This window comes from Oenanthe melanoleuca, chromosome 5 (genome assembly GCF_029582105.1).
Source record: "Oenanthe melanoleuca isolate GR-GAL-2019-014 chromosome 5, OMel1.0, whole genome shotgun sequence".
Classification (NCBI taxonomy): domain Eukaryota; kingdom Metazoa; phylum Chordata; class Aves; order Passeriformes; family Muscicapidae; genus Oenanthe; species Oenanthe melanoleuca.
Window position 1 is genome coordinate 30,655,780 of NC_079339.1, and position 24,913 is coordinate 30,680,692.

Sequence of the window (24,913 nt, forward strand, 5' to 3'; positions counted from 1 at the left end):
TACTCTGTTATGCTGTGCAATTGATCCTCGAATAGCCTGGATATCCGTGCCCACTATTTATCTTGTTTATAGAGATGATACAAACATTCCAATTCTATCAAGCAATTTTGAAAAGCTGCATCTTGGCAACAAGAAAACAGGTTAAAAATTTCCTTCTCTCCGAATACAGAATTCTTTATAAAGTTAGATTTGTTTTTCAGTGCTGGTCATGAGCTGATGATGAGCAGATAATACACTATTTTTGCTTGTAAAAATTTCAGTTTCAGAGTTTGGTTTAGTCAGGTTTCAAAACTTTAAAAAATCCATAGAAAAAAAATTTTAAAAAATTGGGTTTTAAGCACATTTTAAAACACTTTTTAAAAGATAATTAAGAAATGTAATGGTACATTTTACCTGTTTCTCTACTGTTTGAAATTGGACTTAGAGTAGCCAGGTTACAGGTAATCAAAATATAGTGAAATACAAAAATTTAAATGCTACTTCTCTGCTGCACCTTCAGAACAGGATTACTCCAACTCATTATAAATATGAATAAAAGAAAGGGTTTCTTCACTGTATTTACCAACACTAATTTGAAATTAGACTTCATCTGGCTTTAGCTGAGTAAGGCAATTTCCTCAGCTAAGGTCAAAGCAGCCTTTGACAATTACCTTGACAATTTCTTTATCATACACATAATATGATGTACTTTGAAGCCATCATATCAGCATCTTGTCATATTGAAAATTAGCAAAAAAGAAATGAATGTGTCAATTGATAAGAAACAAGAAAAATGGTGCACATGTAGCACACTATATGTATAAATAAAGAAGTATATGCAATGACAGCTGTGCTCCACCAGATCTGACAGAACAATAGACTGACATTCACATAAAAATGATGAGGCAATGATTCTTCACTTGCTTTTATAAAATAGTCCACCTTTTTCTTTCCTGAATGTTCAATAACCCATATCTTATAACAAAGCCCATAGTTTCTTATGTGTGCAACTTTTTCAAATCAAGACCTTTATTTTAATCTTGTGTCTTTGAGTATTAGCAGACATTTAGTAATTCTTAAATTACATAGACTATATTTTCCATATAAGTTGTCAGATCTGTCATCAAGAATCAAAACTATTTTTCTTTTCTTCTAATAGCAGAGCAGCTGCAATCTGAGTAGATTTTCAGAGCCTTCTTTCAACATATTAAACACATAGTGTAGGTTTACCTGATCCACAATTTTTTTACTTACTTTAGACATCTTGCTCTTAGTGTCTCCTGTTAAAAATGCCAAATTGTTGATTTCATTCTGAATCACAAAATTTTGTTCTTCTCTTTTAAAATTCTAAAGAAAAAAATAAATCACCAGAAGTTTAACTCATCTGCATGTACCACATTTATATTTAAAGATAGAATGTAATGAAAGGAAAGTGTACATTTTATCTTACATGTGATTTACACCACAGGATAAAAACTTCAGCAACCATTCGAAAGAGCTCGTCGGAGTCTGCATCTGGTTTCTTTAGCCAATTAGCCCTAATTACAAAAATAAGAGAAATTTAAAATAAGATACTTAAAAGAAGACAGTTTAGCATAATAAGCCTTATTGAATAGATCAAGTAACATTTTTCTAGTTAATCTAGGAATTTGTATCTGAGCAAAAGTGTGAATTCAATGTACAGCATTCTTTAAGAATCTTAAATTCTTCAGAATTAAGATTTAAGAATCTTAAAACACCCAGGATCTGATTCTCACCCTAATGTTAAGTGAACTATGTTCCTCCTGATTGTCTGATCATAAATTCCAGTATATTAAGTAATAAATGTGAGTTTAATTATTAGTTTTTTTTACCTGTTGTTGTCTACATAACGTATCAGCATTGGATAGAAGGCATAAAGGTCTCTACAAAGTACAGCAAACTCATCAAGAATGAGGAGCTCAGCTTCTTGGGTGTCATTTTTACTGTCTGCTTTCAGTTGCTCTTCTTCCATCACTATCTTCATAGCTTTTTTCTTCAATTTATCCAGTGTTGGAATAAAGTGAGATCTGAGAAGATCAGGCCTGGCTTTGCTGATGATGGGTTGAGCATAAACTATACATGAAAATATAGATAATTCCATGATTAACACATAACTGGTGCTTTTCATTGTATTAACATGAATTCTCAAGTTCTAGAAACAGTAAAGTCTATGGCATTTCATAAATTTCTGCACCATAAAATTATTATAAAACTATGAATGTAACTTTATAAAAATTGCATATTGAGAGATTAAAAGACTCTGGATTTGGATTATAAGTATTTCAGTTTTATATAAATTAAACTATAATGGTTTTGGCAAGTCCCATGTCTCTAAGAATCTCAGCAAAATAAGGATTGAGACACAAAGTCCTCACAAAAATACTTTTTGTTTTGTTTGGGGTTTTTTTTGTGTCTGGAATGGCTTTTGTGTCCAATGTCAGACAAGCACCAGAAGATAGTGTTCCTGAAGAATTCCCTCACCTATCTTGTCTTGAGCAAGTTAAAATGCAGAGAATGTATGAGTAATTCAAGGTCATAGATCAATTTTGTACAAGTGCTACTAATAAAATGCAAACTACCCAAGGCAAAAATCCTTGCAAGAGCAACATGAGCATATTACCACCTTACATAGATGAACAATCAGTACAAAACTGCAGGAAAAACCCTCTACAATTAAGAAGCAAACTTCTTAGTAGATTTTAATGGAATCCTTGTTTTATTAAAGACCTTCCAGCATTTAAAATACCAAAACCACAGTACTAATGGATACTGGTTATTCAAATTTAGCAGGAAATTATTATCTTTACATAGATTTTCTTGAACTATGTTACTGCACATTATATTCTTACACTGTATAATATGAATGATAAGATTTGGATATAGTAAATCTCTTTAGCAGGATAGATACTCTACACCATATTTTGAAAAAACTTCCAGCTTCTTTAATAGCACACACATTTATTCAGGCAAACCATTTAATTTTTAACTTGGTTATTCCTGAGGTTTTTTCACCATTCACACTTTATTTCCATTTTGCCCTAATATTTCATGAACAGAATTCACAGCACTTATACCCTCTACTGTCAAACTCAGGTGTCTTGAAAATCAATGGAATTGGCAACTCCAAATTAAATGCTAAGACTCTCATATAGTGCATAGAGAAGGAGATTTTCAGAATCTCTTATGGTGAATAGAAAGCTCTCTACATACAGTGATGCAACAATGCATGCATCTAACTAATAATAAAATATAAACATATTTCTCTTATTGTTACTTATCTTTTATTTATCTTTCTTTCATTTCTAGTTATAATTTTTGTTATTATATCACTGGGCGATAGGATAAAACATGGCAAAATTGTTAAATATTGTTAGTACAATTACTGTTCAAAAATTATTTACTGTACCTGCAATTCTTTTCATCCAAGATGCTTCATCTATTCCCAGATTGTTGTTAATGATTTTTAGAATGTTTCCAAGAACAATGCTCAGATGCTCAGATGTTATCATTGTACAGCAAGGCCCAGCACTTTGAGGAACACTCTCTGACCCTCTTTCCCACCAGTAGGATAAATAGTTGCACAGCATGGGTAAGATCACCTCAATTACATGAGGCATTTCAGTATATCTTGCTCCAGACTCTGCTAAATCATTTATTTCCTTTATTAGTCTATCCAGCTGAGGGATTTCTGGACACATTTCTTCTACTGTATCAGGCATACCTAAAACTGCAAGTAAGGGTAGAAAACCAAAAGATTAATTAGCAAAATGAAAGAGAACATCTATGTTTAAACCCTAAATACAAATGGCTCAGATTTTTCTCCTTTACCATCTTGGACAAGTTAAATTATAGTAACACTTTGGGGTATGCATGGGTATCTCCTTTCATAAGTTGTGTTTTACAGATGATGTGCATATAGGAATAACACAAACCATAGCTGCCATAAAGATATGGCTTTATCTTAAGGTGTCCTGCAATTATCTGATGAGCTGTGTAAAAGTGCAGAACAGAAAGCTTACATTAATACTGGACATTGTATTCACAATCATTCACAGTTTTTATGCTGATTTGCCAAAGATTAAATCCACCCTGGGGGAAGAGAAATAAACAATTTAGAATGATGGGTGGGGTTAAAATGAAACTGTACTTAGTTCATGAAGTGCATCCCAGCAAGAATGCCAGGAAAGAATTCCAGTTATCATATGCTTGTATTGGAAAATGAAGGATGCTTATTCAGCAGTTAACAACCCATCACAATCTAGTGCCAGCTCTCTCAAGCAAAATTCTTCCACAATTTCTGGATATAAAGCAGACCTGATAGGGAGGAAAGGCTAGCAGAAGTTTTTCCATAACTGCTTTTATATGGGAAAAAAAAGCTTATGAAGCATATTAAATCAATCAACCTGTATTTCTTTTTCTTGTTTGTTTAAAGCTACAATGATTTTTGCAGGTAGTGACTCTTTAATGGATCAGTGAAGAAAATGCTGAAATATTTTAAGATGCCATTCCATCAAGAGTAAGCTGGGAGAGAAGCAAGCAAAGAAATTCAATGTAGAATGTCTTATGCTCCTTTCAGTGGAATCAGAGAATGGGTAAGGCCCATTAAGAGGTTGTGTGTACAGGCTGGGGAATGAGATGCTGTTAAGCAGTGCCATGGAAAGGAACCTGAGGACCCTGTTTGGCAGCAAGTTGAACATGAGTCAGCAGTGCCCTGGCAGCCAGGAGGGCCAAGTGTGTCCTGGGGTTCATCAGGCACAGCATCACAGCCAGGCAAGGGAGGGGATTGTCCTGCTCTGCTCTGAGCTGGGGCAGCCTCACCTTGAGGTGAAGCCTTACCTACTGTGCCCAGTTTTGGGCATCAGAATTTTAAAAGATTAAGCTTTTAGACATCATCTAAAGGGGGGGCCACAAGGATGGGGAAAGCTCTAAAGGGGAAGCCTTATGAGGAGCTTGGTCTAGTCACTTGGGAAGTGGTCACAGCACCAGTCTGACAGGGTTCAAGAATCACTTGGACAATGCTCTCAGGCACTCCTCTCTTCATGAGACTGAGGGCCCAGCTCCCTCTGCCTCTTATATGGAACTGGATGCTCCAGACCCTTCATCATCTTTGCTGCCCTTCACAGGTCCACTCCAGGAGCTCCCTCTCTCTCTTGTCCTGAGGAGCCCAGAACTGGACACAGCACTCCAGGTGAGGCTCACCAGGGCTCAGTAGAAGAGCAGGATCCCCTCCCTTGACCTGCTGGCCGTGCTCTTCCTAATGCAGCCCAGGATCCCATTGTCCTTCTTGCCCACAAGGACACACTGCTGGCTCAGGGACAGTTTGTTGTCCACCAGCACCCCCAGGTCCCTCTCCACAGAGCTGCTTCCCAGCAGCTCAGCCCCCGCTGTGCTGGTCCATGGGGTTAATCTTCCCCAGGTGCAGGACTCTTCATTTGCCTTTGTTGAATTTCAGGCAGTTCACTTAAATCAGATATTATACCTCTTGCATTTTGTTGCATGAAGACAACTGTATTTTGCCAAAATTTTTTGTAATGTAGATATATAGATCTTCAACTAAGTTTTATGCATAATACAGTATGTATCTTTAGAAAAGTATTCAAACATCGTGTTCAGAAAAATATAAAAAAATATTAGGAGAAAGAGAACATTGTTGGCACAATCTCAGCAAAGTAGAGCAAGGCTAAAATGGCAAGCAATGAAACATCAGTAGCAGGAGCTCTCTGCTGAGGCATACATTCAAGGGCTTTTTCATTATACAACTTCTATTATTTAGTTGGAGTGGAGTGAACAGCTTTTTTTTCTTTTGTGAGGAACAGTACTTACTTGCTCTTTCTCTTGCACTTTTTGTGTTGAAAACAGACAGTGGATTGTAATGGTTGAGGGAAGGTTCAAGGAATGCTACTGGAATGGCTGCTGCAAGTGATGCTAAACACTCACCAAGTGCGGGACGCTGCCTGCATATGAGAGAAACTAAAAGTCATCTGAGAGGAAAAGGGTTTCACCAGACTGTCAGTGTCTAGCATTCATGATAAAAAGAAGCATTAGTATTTATAGTTGATTTTTTAAATATTTTTTAAACATTAGGAACTATCTGGTAACTTAGAAAGGATTAACTTCTCACATGAAAAGAACTACTGGATATCACCGTGGTGCAAGAAAAACGTTAAAAAAAACCAACCTCCACCAATGCTCTGGTTCAGGGTTAATTTTTGGCATGGACAGAACCCAGAGGCCCTCCTCATGCCACCTGATGTCAAAAACAGATGATAAAACATCTGACAATAGAAGTTTGTCATAACAGGGCGATTGAATAAGCATTTGAATAAGAATTAATCCTGAGCCCCTGCAGCCAGCAGAATTTTTTCACCCATAGAAAGAGATATTTTTCTATGAAAAGTGAACTATTACTCATTCTGCAATGGAAGGTAAAACTTCTTAATGTCTCTGCCAAAATTCACTAGGAGAAAAACCTGCAATTTGATCTTGAAACTGAACATTGCTTAATTTGAATAACTGTTCAAGTCAGCTCAATCACTCACTTCTGAATTTTGGTGAAACACTGAACATTGTGTTTGGAATCCTACTTCCCACCTAGACACTGATGTCTGCCTACAACTGTAATTTAGGAGCCTGAGACTAGTGAAAAACAGACTAAATCAAATCCACAGTTGAGAACTTCTCACAGAGCCTTAGGAGAATAATCAGTTTCCTTGGATATATCTAATCTGATCACTCTTCTGTTCTAAGAAGACAATTGCTGCAGGTAAAGGTGATGCTGCTAGTATCAATATGTTTAAGGAAACTGTCCAGTGCCTACAGATTTTGCCAATCAAGTGGAGGCCTGTGCTGTGAGCTTTTCTTATTGAAAGGCAGCTCAAACACAATCATGTTTCATTTCCTGGGAGGAGACCCTGACTGCTACTTTGATAAGGGGTAAGGCACTTCCCATATTTCCTACCAGATATATGTAAAGGAGTATTTAAGATTTTGAAGCCCAGAAAGAGAAGAGAGTATAGCTTTGTGACTAGTGATGGATGCATAAATGCCTGAATGAGAACATACAGGTTGTGCACACATATGCATGCATGCAGAGTGGGAGGAAAGATCTGTCCACCAGACACCTCTTGCATTTTGTATGAAATAATTGTTCATAAACTCTGGAAGGAAGGAACTGCAGAGGAGCATTCCTCACACTAGGCTAAGCCTCTCCTAACCAGACTACAGGCCTGAATTTCTTCCAGTTTAGTCTCTCTCTCTCTCTCCAAGGATCTTAAACTCTTCATCATAAGAAAGGCAGCAAAAATTTCCTAGCCTTAAACTTCCACAAGTATAAGGATGGGTTATCCTTATCTTGGTTCCTGTCTTGTGATACACAGACAAGCAATTAGGGTTCTCTTTTCTGAGCTGACAGATTTGATTCCCTTCTATTGGAAGAAAGCAGCATATTATCTAGATGCTTAAAGGAATTGTAGACCTTAGCCTTTTTAAAATAAAATGGTTTCCATTGTAGAGTTAATGGTTGTCAGAATACTCTACATATCATCAGGAATTTATGCTCAGGACAACTCTTTTGAGAGCCCTTTATAGACTTAGGTGTGAAACAGATGCTTCCTACTTAGTACTCAGCCTACTTATCACAGCAATATGTGGTAGAAAAACTTCAAGAATCTAATGGCAACTCAAAGAAAAAATTAGCTTTTCCTATGGGAAAAACAGACTCTGTGCAGAGACACTGCCATATGCAGGATAAGTTATTTATTTCTATTGAGGGCTTTTTCCCCGTGGAATTGAATGCTAAAGTATAGGCAACTATTTTCAAGGGAAAGTGTATTTTAAACATCTCTCATTCTTTCAAACTCATCTTTCATCTAAACTACTTCATTACCTAAGCAACAGACTCCTAAAGAAGAGGAAATTTTGCATGCTGAGTTTTACACTTAATACCTTTCAACATAGATGTTCTTTCCAGTCCCAAGAGAATACAGGCTACAAAGGATTCTGTAACATGAAACTTGTACATCACCCACTAGAGGAAAATAAAAATACATTATCAGTATTTATTCAGCTAAAGTTTACTTTTTAAATATCAAACATCTGTTTTATGCAATCAATTAAACAGTATCTAAAACTTTTTAGCACATGTACCACTGAACATTTTGACTGTCCATATCCCCCATGATATTCACCTTCCATGTCTCTATTTCCTGGTCTACCATCTACATTCATTCCAAAGCCTACCAGATATTCCAAGAGGATAACAGATACTTGCTAATAAGATATTCCTGGTTATTGCACTTGCAGAGTACAATTTTAAGCTAAACAACATCAGTGTGTCTAACCTTCAGGCACACGATCTAAAGGTTCACCATATTTTTAAAGAAAGTATTTTCATGGTTATCCATCTTTTAATGATAACCACTCAAATATAAACAAAATTTTGGAACATAATTACAGACATTAGAACATAAGACCATTCAGCATATTTCTGAATCTCAAGGAGTAATTTCAGTATATTTAAACTAACAGATGTTCAAAATAAGTAAAGTTTAAATTCCAAGACCTACAGTAGTTTTCCCACATAAGGGAAAATCCATAGGGAACTTATAGGAAATTGTCTCCTTTAATATAATGAAATCCAGATTTTACATAGAAAATTAGTCTCATCTACACATTTGTTAAGAGAGCACTTAAAGGGATATTTTAATTTCTTTCCCAATATTTGGAGAAACATGGTACATAATTAACTTTAACTTTATTGAGTATTATTTTTAAACATGTACTAGAAATAAAGTACTATGCTACTAATTTCAGAATTAATGCTGGAAATGTGCATATTACTGAAAACAGAATTCCATCCTTTGAATACATGCAGTCATTATGAAAAAGTATTTGTGGTATTAGAACACAAATTTCAAAATAAATTTCAAAAATAAAATAAAATACTTACAAAGTAAATCTATTCCAAAGTGATATTGTGAAATATGTTCAAAAATTGATGTTAAGATTGGTAACAATGCTACTGTAGTATAATTGATATTCTGTGAAACACCTTTGATTTGTGTTCGTGAATGAGTAAACTTCCCCAGCTTAAGATTTTCTGAAGTTTTTTCCAAGTCTTCAGCTGCATTTTCAAAAAAGGCACGCAATCCTGCTTTAACAAGCTCAGATCCTGATTTCATAACAGTTCTGGAAAATAATAAGGGGAAAAAAATCAACTTTGACTTGATGTTTAGTGGTTGCGTAGAGATACATGTACAAGTTACATTCTGTCAGGTACCCACATGTATCAGGGAACTTCTCATTATGAACAGAAAAGGGCACTCATGCCTGCATAGCAGTATAAGCAGCAATTATCTTTGAGTATTTGATACAAAATAATAACAGCAAAGACCTTGATTCCATAGTCTTGCCTTTCCAGTTTTTTGTGATTTGCTCTTGAATAAGATAATGCCTTCTCAGTAAATGTCTAAAGTCATGAGAAAGCTCCTCTATAAAATATGCTCAAAACCCCACAACTCTTAATCCCTATAACTTTATGGGAGCCACAGTAACTAGGTCTGTAAGTCAGGATACTTCAAAGCACCCTAAATCTAGAAAATGCAACTGCAATTCCAGAATCACAGTCCCATTCCTTGACTTTTTGCACAGTTCTCTGACACCCTAGTGAAGATTCGAGTGTTGTTCACAAGTTCACAATAAGTTCATTATCAGGCTGCTGTGTAACTTAACCAGGCCAGAAAACAGCTCAAATTCGAAAATTATTCTGGCTTCTGTTTTAATCTACATAATCATTTCAATGATAAGCAGTACAAGTTAGCAAGTATAACTATGCCCATGTATTACTATACTCTGCATAGTTCCAATGATAATTTTTACACTATGCACTAAATTCTTCTTAATATCTGCAGGTATCACTACTTTTAGTTCCAATGATTGTGTCATTTATATCTCCCCATAAAGGCTTCAAATGAACTTGGAAAGGTTGACAAGTGTTTTCAGTGTTTGAATGACAGACACTGAGCAGAAAAATGTAGAGGAAACACTTCAGACATAATCTGCTAATACAGAGTGTAATTCTGAATAGTTGGTGCTGTTAAGATCATTGATTACAAATAAAGAATAAAAAATACAGAAACAATCCAATGGCTCCTGAGAAGCTCTTAAACCTTCCTAGTTTGCAGTTGGTACAAAAGTTGCAAACTTACCGTGTGTCAAGAGACTGAGCTAAGATGTGCAGGCAGTTCACCATGGTAGCAGAATCACTGCCTGGTTAGAAAGAGATAATATGAGAGCAGAGTAGCACAGGAAACATAGCATCATCTAATGATCTAAAATGTCCTTACTGGAGGTGCACAGTTTAAACAAAACATTACCTAAGTCTCCCACCTTAGGGTCAATGGAGAGGAAGTTAAGTCTTGTTGTAGAACTAACTTTTAATTTTTTAAGTCAATTTCTATGTAAGAACTAAACAGAATAACTAATGTCTACTTGGCACACATTTTCACCACCTAACATTGCAACATTCTGAAGTACTTGTAGTACTTATTTTATTTTTTTTTTTTACCAATATCTTTGTAGCAGTTGCATTATTTTTCCTTACATCCCCTTTTATCTATTGAGAAATTAATCTATTGGGTTCAACAGTTGGATGACAGAAATCAAAATAACTAGTGTGAGATTATTTTGAAAAGCTAAAAGTAACTGCAAAGCTCTGATATTTTTTTAATGGAGTCTGGAGATATGACCATGTGCTTCTTCTTCCTGCTTTGACACTTTATGTATTTTATTGAGTGTTAGCTTGGGAGCCATGTTCAATGCTCTTACTAATTTCCCTAGAAGCTTGTGGAGCATTTAGTAGAATTTTGCCTACAGTTGTGAAAATCTTCAGGTAATATAGGAACAATGGCTATGTATTCTTTAAATTTTTATCAAGCTCTTTCTTAACAACTTACCAAAAAGTGAGATCCTATGTCTAACAAGAGCAGCTAGTTTGCAGAACAAGCTAAAGTAGAGAAGAACAGAGAGAGCAAGACAAGACAAAGATGAAAGATTTATTTAGAATATGAGGTAAAGAATAGTTCACACACCATAGTTCCTGGAAAGCATACTTTGAGTGATATATGATTATAACAGTCTGTATTAAGTAGAGTAACATTTTGAAGTTCCTGACATCTTTCATTTTCTATACTTCACCACTTCAGAAGTGTCTTGAAAGCTAAAACTTTCTTTTGACAGCATTTTTCAACAATTGCATACTATATGGCTGAGTCATTCTTAATGGCTATCATTTCTGAATATGATTTTTTTTTAAGAAAAAGAAAAATGAAAAACATTTTAGTGTTTTACTTGGCATCTGCAGGAAATGAATTTTAAAAATTTTCATACTATTTAAAATAATTTTCAAGAAAGCTCTTTGCAAATAAATAAATCTGTGTTTTCCTTCTGATGATGATAATTTGAATCCTAAATATGTACACACTAGAAGAGCTTCTGTTAGGTATATCAGATACTTGCATATCTAACCTATCTGTCAAAATAGTAGGATAATTAATAGAATATAGCACCCTAATACCCTAAAGATTAAAGGGGCTGCTTTATCAAAGGCAGCTAGACAGACTTGCTTATCACTTGGGCCATACTTTACAAATGGAATTAGGACATAAGAAAATGAAGCATATACCTTAGGACATGGCATGGTCTCATACTAACCACAGATTTTTATTATCTCCACAATGGTAAGGAGTTACTATACTCCCTATAAGATAAAAATGGCAGATATTCACCTCTCTCAGAGAAGGATGCACAAAGAATTATAAGTTATTTCTGCAGTTATACTAGCAGATATGTGTGCTAGACATCTAATTTCATGTGCCTTTGTAAAGCTGCTTTTGTAGCCCTAGAACACATCCTTCTACCTTCATTAAGAGCTGACTGACTTTAGGGAAATAACAGGATTATTCAGAGAGGAAGCATGAAATTGCAATGAAATGAAGTGACACTTCCATCCTCCTGAGCCTGAGCTGTCTTTCCCAGCTCTTGGGGGACTATCTTGCAGGTTTGTAAATATGAGAGCTGAGTAAAGCAGAACCTTGGGGACTCACCATTCTTATGCACAGCTGCCCCCCACAAAGAATATGGAGACGAGTAATAATAATTTAGAGAAATGCAAAAGTGTGTTGAGAGATAAATGGAAGAATAGAATCTGGGAAGCTGAGTCCTAAGCCTGATCTTATGTAATAACAATAAGTAACCTTTACTTTCAAATTTTATATCTACTTTCCACTGGAAAAAGCAGTTAACTGGTCAACACAGTGAAGGAAAGTAAAAGAAATTTGAGAAACTGACAGTGAATCTAAGAAAGCTTGAAAGTAAAATAGTTTGAAATACTATGATGCAAAATTTCCAAAAGAAAGTAACCAGCAGCACACCTCAAGGGGAAGAAAAAAACCTGGCAAGTTATTAAATTACAGGCATAGTTAAAACACAATTTAATATTATCTATTATTATTTTAAAAGTTTAATACCAGAAAAGAGAAATTAATATTTTCATATAGGCAGTACATTCTAAATTAAAAGGCAATTTTTTAAAACAGAATTTTCTGGAATAACTTTGTATCAAATGGCTGATTCCATCCCAACAACAGAGACATGCAACAATTATTAAATTCCAGTAATTCTTGTTCAGGGGCAGAAGTAATTTTGTATAGAATACATATTTTCCCCTAAAAAGCTGCCTCATGGTATTTTTAACACTTTCTTTGTAGCTGAAAATTTAAATAAATGAGAGACCATTTAAATGAACCATTAGTGGAAAAAGCTTCAACCAGAAACTGCCACCAGCAATGAAACAGTAACTCCACTTCTCACAGAATAGTTTATTAGTATTTTGATGTTGCCATCTACAATTAGGTATTTTTAAATAAATAGTTATAATATATATTTAACACTTTAATTGTATGCATATATATGTATATGTATATGTATATATATATATATTTAGAATGCCAAGATGAGGAATTTTATTCAATTACTGCCATTATCATACAGAATAAAATATTCACTTTCTGGGTGAGGAAAGTAAGCTTTTGAACTATCTTTTTCTATAATCTAAGACAAGATCTTTAGTTATCTGAATAAAACCCTTCTGCAGATCTTTTAATTTTTTACTTACCTTGCTACCATTTCCTTTTCCTTATTTGATGCATATCCACTGCTACTGAGGGTTTTTGATGGAGAAGACAGGAAGTAGAGGCAGTGATTTGTAAAGTATTGATCAACTAATGGTAAAAGAACCTAAGAAATACAAACACAAAATGCAATTTTTAGAGACAACAATGGTAAATATAGCAGCATTGCTCTGATTAGTCAAAGTTCATAAAAATAATTTTAGTTCTGTACAACTGTAGTTTTTATTTCAGATGCAACCTCGTGTAAATTAAAACCAAAAGTCTTGAAATTTTATTCAAAATTAAATAAATAATAAACAGAATTCCACAGAGATATCTGTTTTGTATCTAATATTGCATAGGAATATTTATTTCTGCTAATTAGATGATATGCATTTCAGTGTTATATTGTAAAAAAAAATCAGATTAAAATTATATATTCAGTGAGGGAATTTAATATTGAGTAATGAATTATCTGCCTTTTACTTTTTATGTTCCTTCTCATACAGAAACAGACACATTGAAATATTTGAATCCAGCAAATATACTGAGATATTTTTTAAGACATTTCAAAATATTTGATAACAGGTTGATTAGTTATGATTTAAAAATGGAAAAAATATATTTTTTTATCATGTAAAAAGCAGTCTAACATTACAAATTTACATATTCTGTATAGTGGAACATATATGAACATGAAATAATCACTCACTTTAGCAAAGAATTTTATTTCTTGATCATGTGGAGATTTTTCTGTTTTTCCACTGGTTACAATGGCTTCTGCAAGGATACAATTAAGGCAGACACAAATATGAAGCTGTCTAATAATAAACAACCCAATAGATCTTTCAGATAGACTTGAAAAATACATTTTACTCAAATAAAAATGAAAGAGCAGAAACTGTTTATTCTATTTTAAAATGTTCAATAATTTAATCTGAAAATTAAAAGAAATTATATAAGTCTCTTGAATGCAATAAAAATAGTGATCACTAAAAACATAAACCTATCAATCAAAGATTTACATTCCAGCAACTGCAACTATTTAAAAAAATAAAATCTGCAACTTACCCAAATGTGCAATAAACTCTTGAGCAGAATCAACATATTTTAAAATTTTCTTCAGAAACTTAAAGGCAAACCTCTTTTCCATGGATGAAGCATCCAAGTCCATGTCGTTCAGGCCCCTGTTTTGAAAAGGATTAAGAGGAGTAGCATTGATTATGGCAGTAGTACAGATGATGATGGTACTATGAAGCGTTTAATGCCTTAATTTTTTTATTATGGTAAATTTTCATGAGAAGGAGAAAATGACCATGGGAGCTCTTATTCACTATGCAGGAAGAAAAAGAGAAAAATGAACTGACAAGAGGTATAATAGCTTATGATTAAAGTATCCAAAATGCATGTATTTTAGGATAAGAACTTTAGAGTGCTATCTTATTGCACAAATAAAGCCATGGTGCATCTCAATCTAAGAAAGTAATGCATTGGTCCCTCAATTTCTACTGGTGGCACTTTTATGTTCCAAGTGTTTGGGAAGTCAGCAGTTGCATCTTTACAAAATCAGCCTTATTACCCTTCATTTGCTAAATCACTATTAAACTTCATTTTGTCCTTTAATTTTATGAAGGAACAAAGCCAAGATTACTTCAGCTACTAAATGAAAACTTAGATGTAAGCAACAAACTGTTTTATTACTAAAGTATTTCAATAGAATACAATAATTTCTAAAGAGGCATGTATTATTTATTCTTTAAAACAAATTCATTACCTAAATCATGGCTGATCACACAAGATATTAAAGAGGAATTAAAATACATGTCTGGACCTAGATTTAAAATATTGGATTTGATTTTAAGTACAAATGAAACCTACATGAATGAAATTCTGAAATTCTTTAGGATCACACACAAATTAATGTTGGAAGAAACTTCTGAAAATCATCTGACCCAAGTCCCATCTCAAAGCAAAGCCACCAGGCAAGGTTGCATGATAATGTGCTGAGTAGGTTCAAGGATTGAAATCTCATAATGACCCTGGACACCCTATAATATCTGGCCACCCTTACCTTGAAAAAATAATGGTGAAATATTTTGTTATATCAAACTGGAATTTTCCTTGTAACAATTTACTACTTTTGAGGAGTTAGTGTTTGACCTCGTTTTTCTCTATAACATTGCCTGAAGTAGTTGAAGATAGATATAAATCCTATTGAACCCATCTGTTTTAAAACTGGAAAAAATCCAACCACTCCTCAGAGCATCACATTGGCATCCATCCACAGAGCGTGTCAGTGGTCTCCCACTACAGCAACTTCGTTCTTAATATCTTCCTTAGCACTGGAGAACTAAAAATGGGACAAAATACTCCTGAAAGAATCTCAGGATCCATCAACCTGCAGAACACACTTGTTGATAAACCTAGTACACAGTCAGCTTTCACCATCACAGGGACACATTCCTGATTCAAGTGCAGCCTGCACAATTAAAAGAGCTTTTCTGTACATATGCTCTCAGGCTCAGCTCCCCTATTCCTGGGATTATTCCATCCCAGGTATAGGACCTTGCATATACCTTGTTCAACCTCATTTCTGTCAGCCCATTTCTCCAGACTGTCAAAGCTCCTCCGAAGGGTAGCCAAACTCCAATTCATTGCTAAGGGTTCATTGCACAAATCTGCAAACAATGCTTAGCATCCATGACAAGAACAGGGATTTTTTGGTTTTCGTTACCCTTTTGAAGCCACTCAATTCTATAAATTTTTAAATTTATTCTGTTTTCAAATGCACTTGCTTTCACAAGTAATTAATTCTTTCATCTTAATTTCCTTGAGGTTCTCTTGTCCTTTTTTAGTTTGCAACTTCTTCACGGCCTCTTTATTCCAATATCAAAAGGTCTAAGCTCTGATTGAGATTTTCTGTTGATAGATGCTGGTCACACCTGGGACATCTGACTGCTTTATCAAGTGAGGAAGTAAATGAGTGACATTAAGGAAAACCTCTGGTTAATCATAAATGGCTACCTCATCTGCTTCTGTACAGCCTCTTCAAATAGCAGATGGGAAGACTCAGCCCTTATCAGTTAAAAGAAAATAAAGTGGCCAAAGGACATGCAGAGAGTACAGAGTAGCTGAACAGTGTGTCAGAAGTAGGGAAGAAGGAAGGAACTGGTAGTTTGTGGCACTGAGGAAAAAGCAAGAAAGGACAAGGAAAAAGGAAAGTTCCTGGACTCACTGTTGTGGTATAAAATGATTATTTGTACTGAGAGTCCTTACCCCTGGTATGGGAGTAAATTAGGGAGGTAAAATGGAATATGAGACAAACAGTTTAAAAACAGCTATGAGAGAAATCCAAGCAAAAATGTAATTCTAGAAGAAGGCTGAGGCAGCAGAAATTTTAACAACAAAACAAATCTAATAGTTAAATATATGTTCTTGACTATATCAGAACACAGATAAGAGTAAAGAAATGGTTATAATCTGGGGGAACACAGCCAGAGAATCAAGGAAGACATTTCAATCCCACTTTAAACACAAATTTAGTAGGACTAACCTCACATCTTAGTTTAATTTGTGAAAAAAATTAATAAAAATTCCATTTTAGGAGTTCTAGTTTGTATACTTTTATGACTCTCTATTGATTTATCACCTATGCAATCTAATTCTTTATTATGAATTAACAGCTATGTATACTTGAGAGGCATCTCCTGCTGCCTCATTCCCACAAAGGAGACTCAGTACTTATCTGTATTTTCAGTGAGGTCACTGTAAATATTTTCTTTTCATGAAGTCATGATTCCTAAGAGATTACATATACTTTCCTAAATATTGAAAGATGTTGATAGGTCTGTGAAGTACAAAAAACAATATCCAAAGACTTTACAGAGATTTAAAGATGCTTAAGAAAGTACCATGTTGTTTGTAATACGTACTTGAGTAATGCCTGAGAGATTTATCTGTATGTCATAAACACACAAAGTGTTTCAAAAGTGTTCTCAGCAAAGAGCAAAAAACCCAAAAACAGAGGCAGATGGTATATGTAAAGTACACATGCTGTTCCGCCTATACGTTTCCAATTATAAACAATTCCTATGTTTTAATGATTAGTCAAACATTTTAAAGAATGACATCTTGAAATGTGATAACTGCAATGAGTACTTCAAAACATTTTATATATATGCATAGATTCATCTGAAGAAAACACTGAAAAGAGGATAATCTTATACAGACAATCACTCCAAACTCTTTGCCCATATCAATGAAGAGTTTGCACATGCTTTTTCTAGTTGTTTTGTCCTGTAACACTGAAAAAAATGATTTCCTGACCCAAACACACACAGCTGCTAAATTTGAGCAATTCCATTGGTGTTTCAGAAGATCATTCATTTGCACTAAGTAGACCAGCTTTTGAGCCTGCTTCACCTTCCTTCTAATCCTATCTCACAGCAGGAAATGAGTAAATAAAACTAGTGGGTGCACTGGCAATTTAGCCAGTGGTAAACCCACCACACTTATTCAACAGCTCCAAAGCAACTATGGAGGTTATAAAAATATTTGGTGGCATTTTGGGTTCAAGCTGAGAGCTTACGTATGTGGCAGGAGGGAATTTTTCTCTGAAGTAATACAGAAATGTATACTTAGGACTGTTTTTTCATCTCTTGGAAATATTATTGCATTCAAAATTACATTTTGAAGATCCTAAACATTGATTTTTATAAATTTCTGAGTATACTTTTGATAGAGTCATAGACTTGAAAAGTAGAAATAAATGAAAACAGGAAAGATCTGACTCTATGTGTGTACAGAAAAAATTGTTCATTAATAAATTTAGTTCACAAAAAGGCTTAACACCAGAAAATTGAGGTTTCCTATGTGTTCAGGTGTTTCACATACAACAAAAGAGGAGAGTTACAGTAATTCATAACTCCATCATATAAAGCCACATACTACAGTAAGAGGTCCCCACAGGCCAGCATACTTTGAGACAAAGCCATTCAAGTTACAGTCAAACTAAGGAAGTCTATGCTGTTGCTAGAGCAGAAGTTAGTACCGACAAAGTAGCCACATTGTCTTATTACTTTACAGAACTCAAATAAATGTTTATTAAAATAAACTGGATTAAAACCCAGTTTTACATAGATGTGCTTCAGTATCAGACCTCAGATTAATTTTCCCATGACTCTTACTGACACTACTGTCTGCTAATTTAGACATTTTAAATTATCCTCTTGTTTAATTACCCTACTGTTGCATTTTGTATTTACTATGATCACATACTTATTAAAAATGTTGGCTGAATATGCTGTTTTAGAAGAGTCTTTCTGAACATAAAAATAACTCTGACTCACAGGACAAATGCCAAATGTTAATTATGTTAATAACTGCCAGTCTGCAGTGAAAGAAGATTAACATGTTGGTTTGTGCACTGAATGCAAGCAAGCATCTGAAAAAATGTGCAACTTACCTAGATATGATTATACCATTGACTTGAAGGAATTTAAACAGCTCTTGTGCTTTTTCACGGTCCCGTGATTTCTCCTTGGCTGTCAATGTGTCATAAGGTACCAGTAAAGGATGACTACCTCCACCTTTAGTAAATTGAAAGAACTGTGAGTTTTTCTACTCTAAGATTTATACTGCTTCATGTATAAAAGGAACTATATATTTTTTAATTGTCTTACACTGTCATCTTTCAGATTGTTTCTTCTCCCTCATTCTCCTTGTCTTTTTTTGGTGTGGTTTGCAGGATTGTGGCTTACCTTTGCTTTCCAACTCCATTTTCTTCTTTTTGGCCCATATATTATGGTAGTTTTCTGCCATCACCTCAACCATTCCCTACATTAGCATCAGAAAAAACAAGATGCAAGATTAGATGACAATTAAAAATTCTGTAATGCTGTATAATTTTAGTCTTGAGTAAAGCCTACACTCTTGTGATGAAGAAACATCATAATTAAGTGGAATTTCTATATTCAACTGTTATTTGAAGTCAGCACAAATACAGGATAATACTCATATTATAACTGTTAACAGTCCCTTCCCTAGCTTTGTGCTTAATTTTTTCTGAGAACTCAGGAAGAACCAATGGCATGAACAGAAGAAATTTCATCTTTCAGCATGTAAATAACATGCACCCTTTCTACAACAGCTTGTCATAACTACAGTCACAAATACACTCATTAGACCTAATAACATTCAACTCATTAATGATAATGAAACCAGGTACACCCATCCCTTTCAGCATAATATATGCAAAACACAAATACAAACCTGAAGCTCCCTAGAAAGTGCCACATTAGAGAGATCAAGTGGTGTTGGGCTATACCCATTTCCCTGCAGGGGAAAAGAAAATTATTCTCAGATAAAATAATTTCAGATAAAAGAACCAAATATTCAACTACATCTCTGTCATTGACCTGATCAGAGTTATACCATTCCCAATTTAACACTTTCTTGTAGAAACTGTTCACCAATGTACTGAAGGCACTGGGTGATTAAGAGAATGGGTTTGCTAGTGTGGAAGTTCTGCTGCAGGTTGTTGCAGATGCTTAGTTCTCCCTATTCACAACAGGTGGCAAGCTTCAAGAACTAAGATTTTAGCCTGCAAGGAGACCAATCATGAGACATACAAGATGTGCCTTCAAAACATGACAGAACCATGTGGGAACACAGCCTGAGTGAGCCCTGTGTTAAGGATGAGACAATACCACAAAAAGACAAATTATTTTCTAGAGGAATTTACAGACTAAGAAAAAGCAGGTGTGTAATTTATTAACACAATCTTCAACTGGTCTAAGTGAGAAAGCTCCAATTCCAAAACCTGTTTGAGGTGCATGTTGAGTGTGAATGGTTACATACAAAATCAGTGATTTCAAACATGTACTCAAGTTATGTGCTGAAAATTTTGCCTGTAGATTTTTAAAAAAACTGTATCAAATTTTCAAAACTCATTTGTCAGTCATAATTATAATCTCAACAAAAGCCCATGTTAGACTCCTCTGTTTGACCAAAGAAAATTGCTAGATGTATTTTTTATAAAATAAACGACTTTAAGTGCTTTGTCTGTTTTCTTTGAATTACAATATTAAAAAGCTTTTTGGTTCTTCTAAGGAAATTAATATCTGTGGTCTCCTCTAGTCTCATTGTCTTAAAAGATTGTTGGAATCCCCTTTTAATGTTGCACAATGTTTATTATAGTGACATGACTTCCAGTCTTAGAACTCTTCCATTAAAAGTTTCTTTTGACTAAAAGAATATAAAATTGACATATTTTTTTATAATTGATTAGTAAATTAATGAACAGGCCTTTTGTTTACTATACTTAAGGTGTTCTACCTTACCTGACTAGACTGAGATATGCTACGAAGCTTTTCATTTTCACGCTGATGAATTGCTGCTTCTCCTCCCTCCTTGGTCCTCTCCAGGCTCCATCCCAGGGCCAGCATGGTTTTCAATGATTCTCTGGCAGGCCAGCGATAAATTTCCTTTTCCTTTGAGCAAAAGAGTGCAAAATTTTTTCTGTATTTAGTAAGTAGCAAAAGCACAATAAAAATATTCTCTCCTCCTCTACTAAGTGCCAAGTACCACGAAAGTATAGAAAATTTGTATATTATATGAGAACACAAAATATAGTTCTTTTTACATGAGGGAAAAGCTTTGAAATACCTACAATTAAAAAAAAAAAAATTCTTAGTGGCATTTATTGTTGGGATACTTGTTAGAAAATAACATCACTGCAATGAACCCTGGGGCAAAAATGTAGATTGGACCTGGCAACTTATTCATTAATTCCATGAACACAAAAAAAATAAAAGAAATAACACAAAATAATAAAAAAATGGTGATACTGTGAGTGTTAAACAAGTATGTATCCTCAAATGTATCAAGCACTCAAGACCTTTCTTAGTCTTCCTGTATTTATATTCACTCACAGATACAGAAGGTTACTGAACTATGCACCTCTTAATTTAAACACATTTACAAATAAAAAAATAGGCAACAGATCATATTCCAACCCTCCTTTGAAAAGTAAAAGTGTTAGACAAATTCTGAAAAATATGTGGCAAAATTCTGAGTATGCCATATTAAAACTTTTCAAATCAATTAAATAAAAATATTTCAGGTTCTATCATAAACCAGTTGTTCAAAATGACAGCTTTTAGGGATAGACCTGACTTTTATGTTCAAAAGTTCTAATTTCAGACAATTCAGAAAATTGTCTTTCAACTCCTTAAATAACAACCAACAATGCTTTGGGTCCTCTCCAAAGATTCCAAAGCAATTTACAAACCTCTTTAAACCCTCTTGATTCTTGTCATGTCTATTTTCTGAACAGGAAAAACGTGGGGAAGAGGGACATATGTAATTTACTTCTGTCTCACAGTGAATCATTACAAAAATAAGTAATAGAATTCAAGTTCACTTCACTGTTCTGACAACTAGATGACATTTGTGCCTAGTCAAGAAATTCCAAATACTTTAAATGTTTTTCTGCATTTTCAACTGAATCACCTCCTACGAATTTTTTACATTTCTCTACCATCTTTCTGGAAGACAAAATTGCCTTCAGATATGTTAAATTACACTTTCATTAAGCTCCAGGAGTTTCTGCCAGTCACTTCTCATCCATGGAAGCCTGAAAAAAACTGTGTTACTGATACTTTTGAATTCAAATTTGCCCAGGCCTATGAAGAAACAATGAACATTATGCCTAATGGAAGCAAATTATACAAGTCTCAATGTATGATTAACTGAAAAATCACTTCAGCTTAAAGTTATACCTATTAACTGTAAGAATTCTTGTTTGTGCCTCTGCCTGACATTTAACAGATTATATTTGAAATGGATTTTTAAAAGCACACAAATCAATCTACTTCATATTGATGCAGCTGAAATTTCCTCTATTACCTTTTCAGCTAAAGTTTTGAAAGGCCTTATTAATGGGTGAGTTTTCATATTTTCATCCAGTGAAACACCATATTTCCATCCACTATTAGTCTGAAAAAGAAAAAAAACCAACCAGAAACCTCACTGAAATAAGATGAGAATAACATTGATGAGTGAGAGCAAATTAGCCAGTTTCCTTTATTACATCAAATTGCTAACCCACTCCAAGAGCTACCAGGCAAAGTGATGCCCAAAAACGCTATATATTCTTACTTAAAGAGTTAAAAAAACCAAACAAAAACAAACCAACAAAAAAAAAAAAAAAAAACAACAAAACAAACAAACAAACAAAAAAAAAAAAAACAAAACAAAACAAAACAAAACAAAACAAAAAAAACCAACAAAAATCAAAAAACAATAAAATCCACCAAAACCCCAAACTAACAACCTTCCCAACCCAAACTAAACTCCTCTTTTTCAGTCACCTCAAGTCTCTCCCAAAAAATTATTTGAAAAAGCAAAGATATGCAATGCATTTTCTTAAGCAATGAGTTTTATTCCACATGTCCCAAAAAAAAAATGTGGACATCTATATATGAACATGGGCTATCAATTAAACTGTCCAGTTTCAATTTTGATATTCACCATAGGAATTATTTACTAGTCCTGGAGAGTTGCCAGTCTTGAAATAACTCCTACCTTTTCAAAGGCCCATTTATCATGGGAGTGTTCAGCATACTTGCTTACAATATACTCCAACTTCTCAGGAAGGACAAGGCTGCAAGCACAGAGGGCTATGGTCATTCAATCATAAGTCACCACAGTCTGACTTATGAAAACAATGTCAGCATAATATAGCACTAATCAAAATGCTTCCCCTCCAAATGCAGGCATGCCATTTGGCACAGCAATTGCCTATTCTTTAAAAGAAATGCCACAAAAAAAAAGTGCCATAGCCATAATGGCATTTACAGAGAACATTGAAGTACAAAACTCTTCCACTTTTTAGCAACTGAAATCACAAAGGAACAAAAACCTGCTTCACCATAATCTACAAGTAATTTTGTTGCTAATTCTTAATGCAAAATAATATTAACATGGAAGTTTCACAATGCATAATGATGGAAGGATAAGACTATAATAGCAAGATTGAGCTAGCAATCCTCACTTCTTCAGTATAAAGTCTATATTTTAAAAGCACAAGATTACTAGGAAGGTCAAATCTCTATTTAATCATCATACATGGTCTGCTTATTTTGGCATATCATGCTTCTACAGCTCAATTCTCAAAATTAAGTGAAGTTTTAATAAAAATTGGGCTACACACCAATTGAATCACCAAATTTTTGTGATCTTGTCATAAGCACATCCAAAATGATGGTTTCTAATTTATTAGATCCAAACATTTGAACTATTTGGCAATAGTGTACTTAATAAATATAGAATTTACTATTTTCTCTGCAGACATAAGATGGAAATATTTAACATCTGTTCAGGGCTGAGAAGAATATGTTTTATGTCTGGTAAACAGGACATATTGCTGTGAAGTATTTGGCAGAAGGGAGCAAAAATCCCTGTACTGCTTCTGAAAGTCCTAATACCACTAACATGCCAGTCACCAGCCAACTCTCCCTACAGAAGATAAAAAAATGTCAATTAGGAATAGTACAAAAATATTTAAAGGAAGGAAACCACTATGATTTACATGACTCACTTTGATGTGCTGACAGGTTTGGGATCAAAATTTCCTTCTGGATCGACTGAAGTCTGCTTTTCCAAAGTTGACATGATTCGTGTATCTAAATAATCAGGGGGTAAGGCACCAGCTATAGCACTTAGACAAGGCAAAGCCATTCGAAAGAGCTCTGGGTCATACTTCTGCAGGAGAGATAGGAACTGGTTGGAAAATCCAATAGAAAAACATGCAGAATGTTAGTGAAAACCAAGCAGCCATAGCCGTGTACAAACATTAGAAGATGCAAACAAACAGTTATTCACATCTAAAATTCAAACACAGAGCAAAATTATTGTTGCATGACATCTATTTTCCATTATATCAACAAGGTATATTTTAAAGACTACTCAAATTGACATAAGAGTGTGCTGACACTGTGTATGTATATCAATGGGAGTTCAACTCCAGCTTTCTTTGGGCCACGAAGGCTTGTTTAGGGAGGATCAAGCCTTGTTTGCCAGTTACAGAGCATGATCATCTGTAAAACAATGCCTTAGTTCTAAAATTACTAATTGTTGCAGAATTAGCAGAAGCTATTGTCATTTTTCCTTCCTTTCACTCTGTACTATTTAATTTTAAAATATGCCCATTAAAGGAAATTGTGATTTATTGTAGCAAAGTAATTTCATTATTTTTAATAACATCAAACCTATAAATATTTTAGAACAAAAAAAAAGTGGTGGAGAATACTGTAGGTCAGCAGATCAGATTTACACAACTCTTCTTTCACTGGGTTAAGAGCCATTTACAGAAAAACAAAAATGTTGTTTTAGAGCCACCAGTACTGGCAGAAACATATCATGTTAATTTATCTGTTAAAATCTAAGATGCACTAATTGGAAACATTTGATTGCATCAGGCACTCCTGACATTCTTCACACTTGTGGGCAGTAAAATCAGATAAAAATGAAGCTTAAAAATCCATTTCAGAATAATGCAGAGACCATTTTTATTTCCATATTATAAATCAGAATGCCTAGAGGAGCAATCATCTAAATCTGTTGCTTAGAAAGAGAACATAAATTCAGTGAGACACAATGAATATGATTTTTATTTTCCTAAAGCAAAAACTGATTTTTGATTGGGCTAAATTTTGATCCCAAGGAAGTACAAAAAATGTTGACTC

At 34.3% G+C, this 24,913-nt stretch overlaps 1 protein-coding gene across 1 annotated transcript in view; it reads right to left on the minus strand.

Annotated features, from left to right (window-relative positions):
* Positions 1 to 24,913, minus strand: part of RYR3 (ryanodine receptor 3) — a 182,835-nt gene that overhangs the window by 45,513 nt on the left and 112,409 nt on the right. Inside the window, exons 51-69 of the mRNA XM_056492742.1 lie at positions 23,767 to 23,930; positions 22,752 to 22,830; positions 22,074 to 22,163; positions 20,507 to 20,656; positions 19,437 to 19,499; positions 18,926 to 19,001; positions 18,631 to 18,754; positions 14,238 to 14,353; positions 13,879 to 13,946; positions 13,172 to 13,293; positions 10,953 to 11,002; positions 10,206 to 10,266; positions 8,948 to 9,186; positions 7,945 to 8,026; positions 5,824 to 5,954; positions 3,407 to 3,727; positions 1,833 to 2,073; positions 1,430 to 1,517; positions 1,234 to 1,326 (exon numbers count right to left, since the gene is read on the minus strand). Coding sequence (XP_056348717.1) covers positions 1,234 to 1,326; positions 1,430 to 1,517; positions 1,833 to 2,073; positions 3,407 to 3,727; positions 5,824 to 5,954; positions 7,945 to 8,026; positions 8,948 to 9,186; positions 10,206 to 10,266; positions 10,953 to 11,002; positions 13,172 to 13,293; positions 13,879 to 13,946; positions 14,238 to 14,353; positions 18,631 to 18,754; positions 18,926 to 19,001; positions 19,437 to 19,499; positions 20,507 to 20,656; positions 22,074 to 22,163; positions 22,752 to 22,830; positions 23,767 to 23,930 — 2,358 coding nt within the window. The remainder of the gene's footprint in view (positions 1 to 1,233; positions 1,327 to 1,429; positions 1,518 to 1,832; positions 2,074 to 3,406; positions 3,728 to 5,823; positions 5,955 to 7,944; positions 8,027 to 8,947; positions 9,187 to 10,205; positions 10,267 to 10,952; positions 11,003 to 13,171; positions 13,294 to 13,878; positions 13,947 to 14,237; positions 14,354 to 18,630; positions 18,755 to 18,925; positions 19,002 to 19,436; positions 19,500 to 20,506; positions 20,657 to 22,073; positions 22,164 to 22,751; positions 22,831 to 23,766; positions 23,931 to 24,913) is intronic.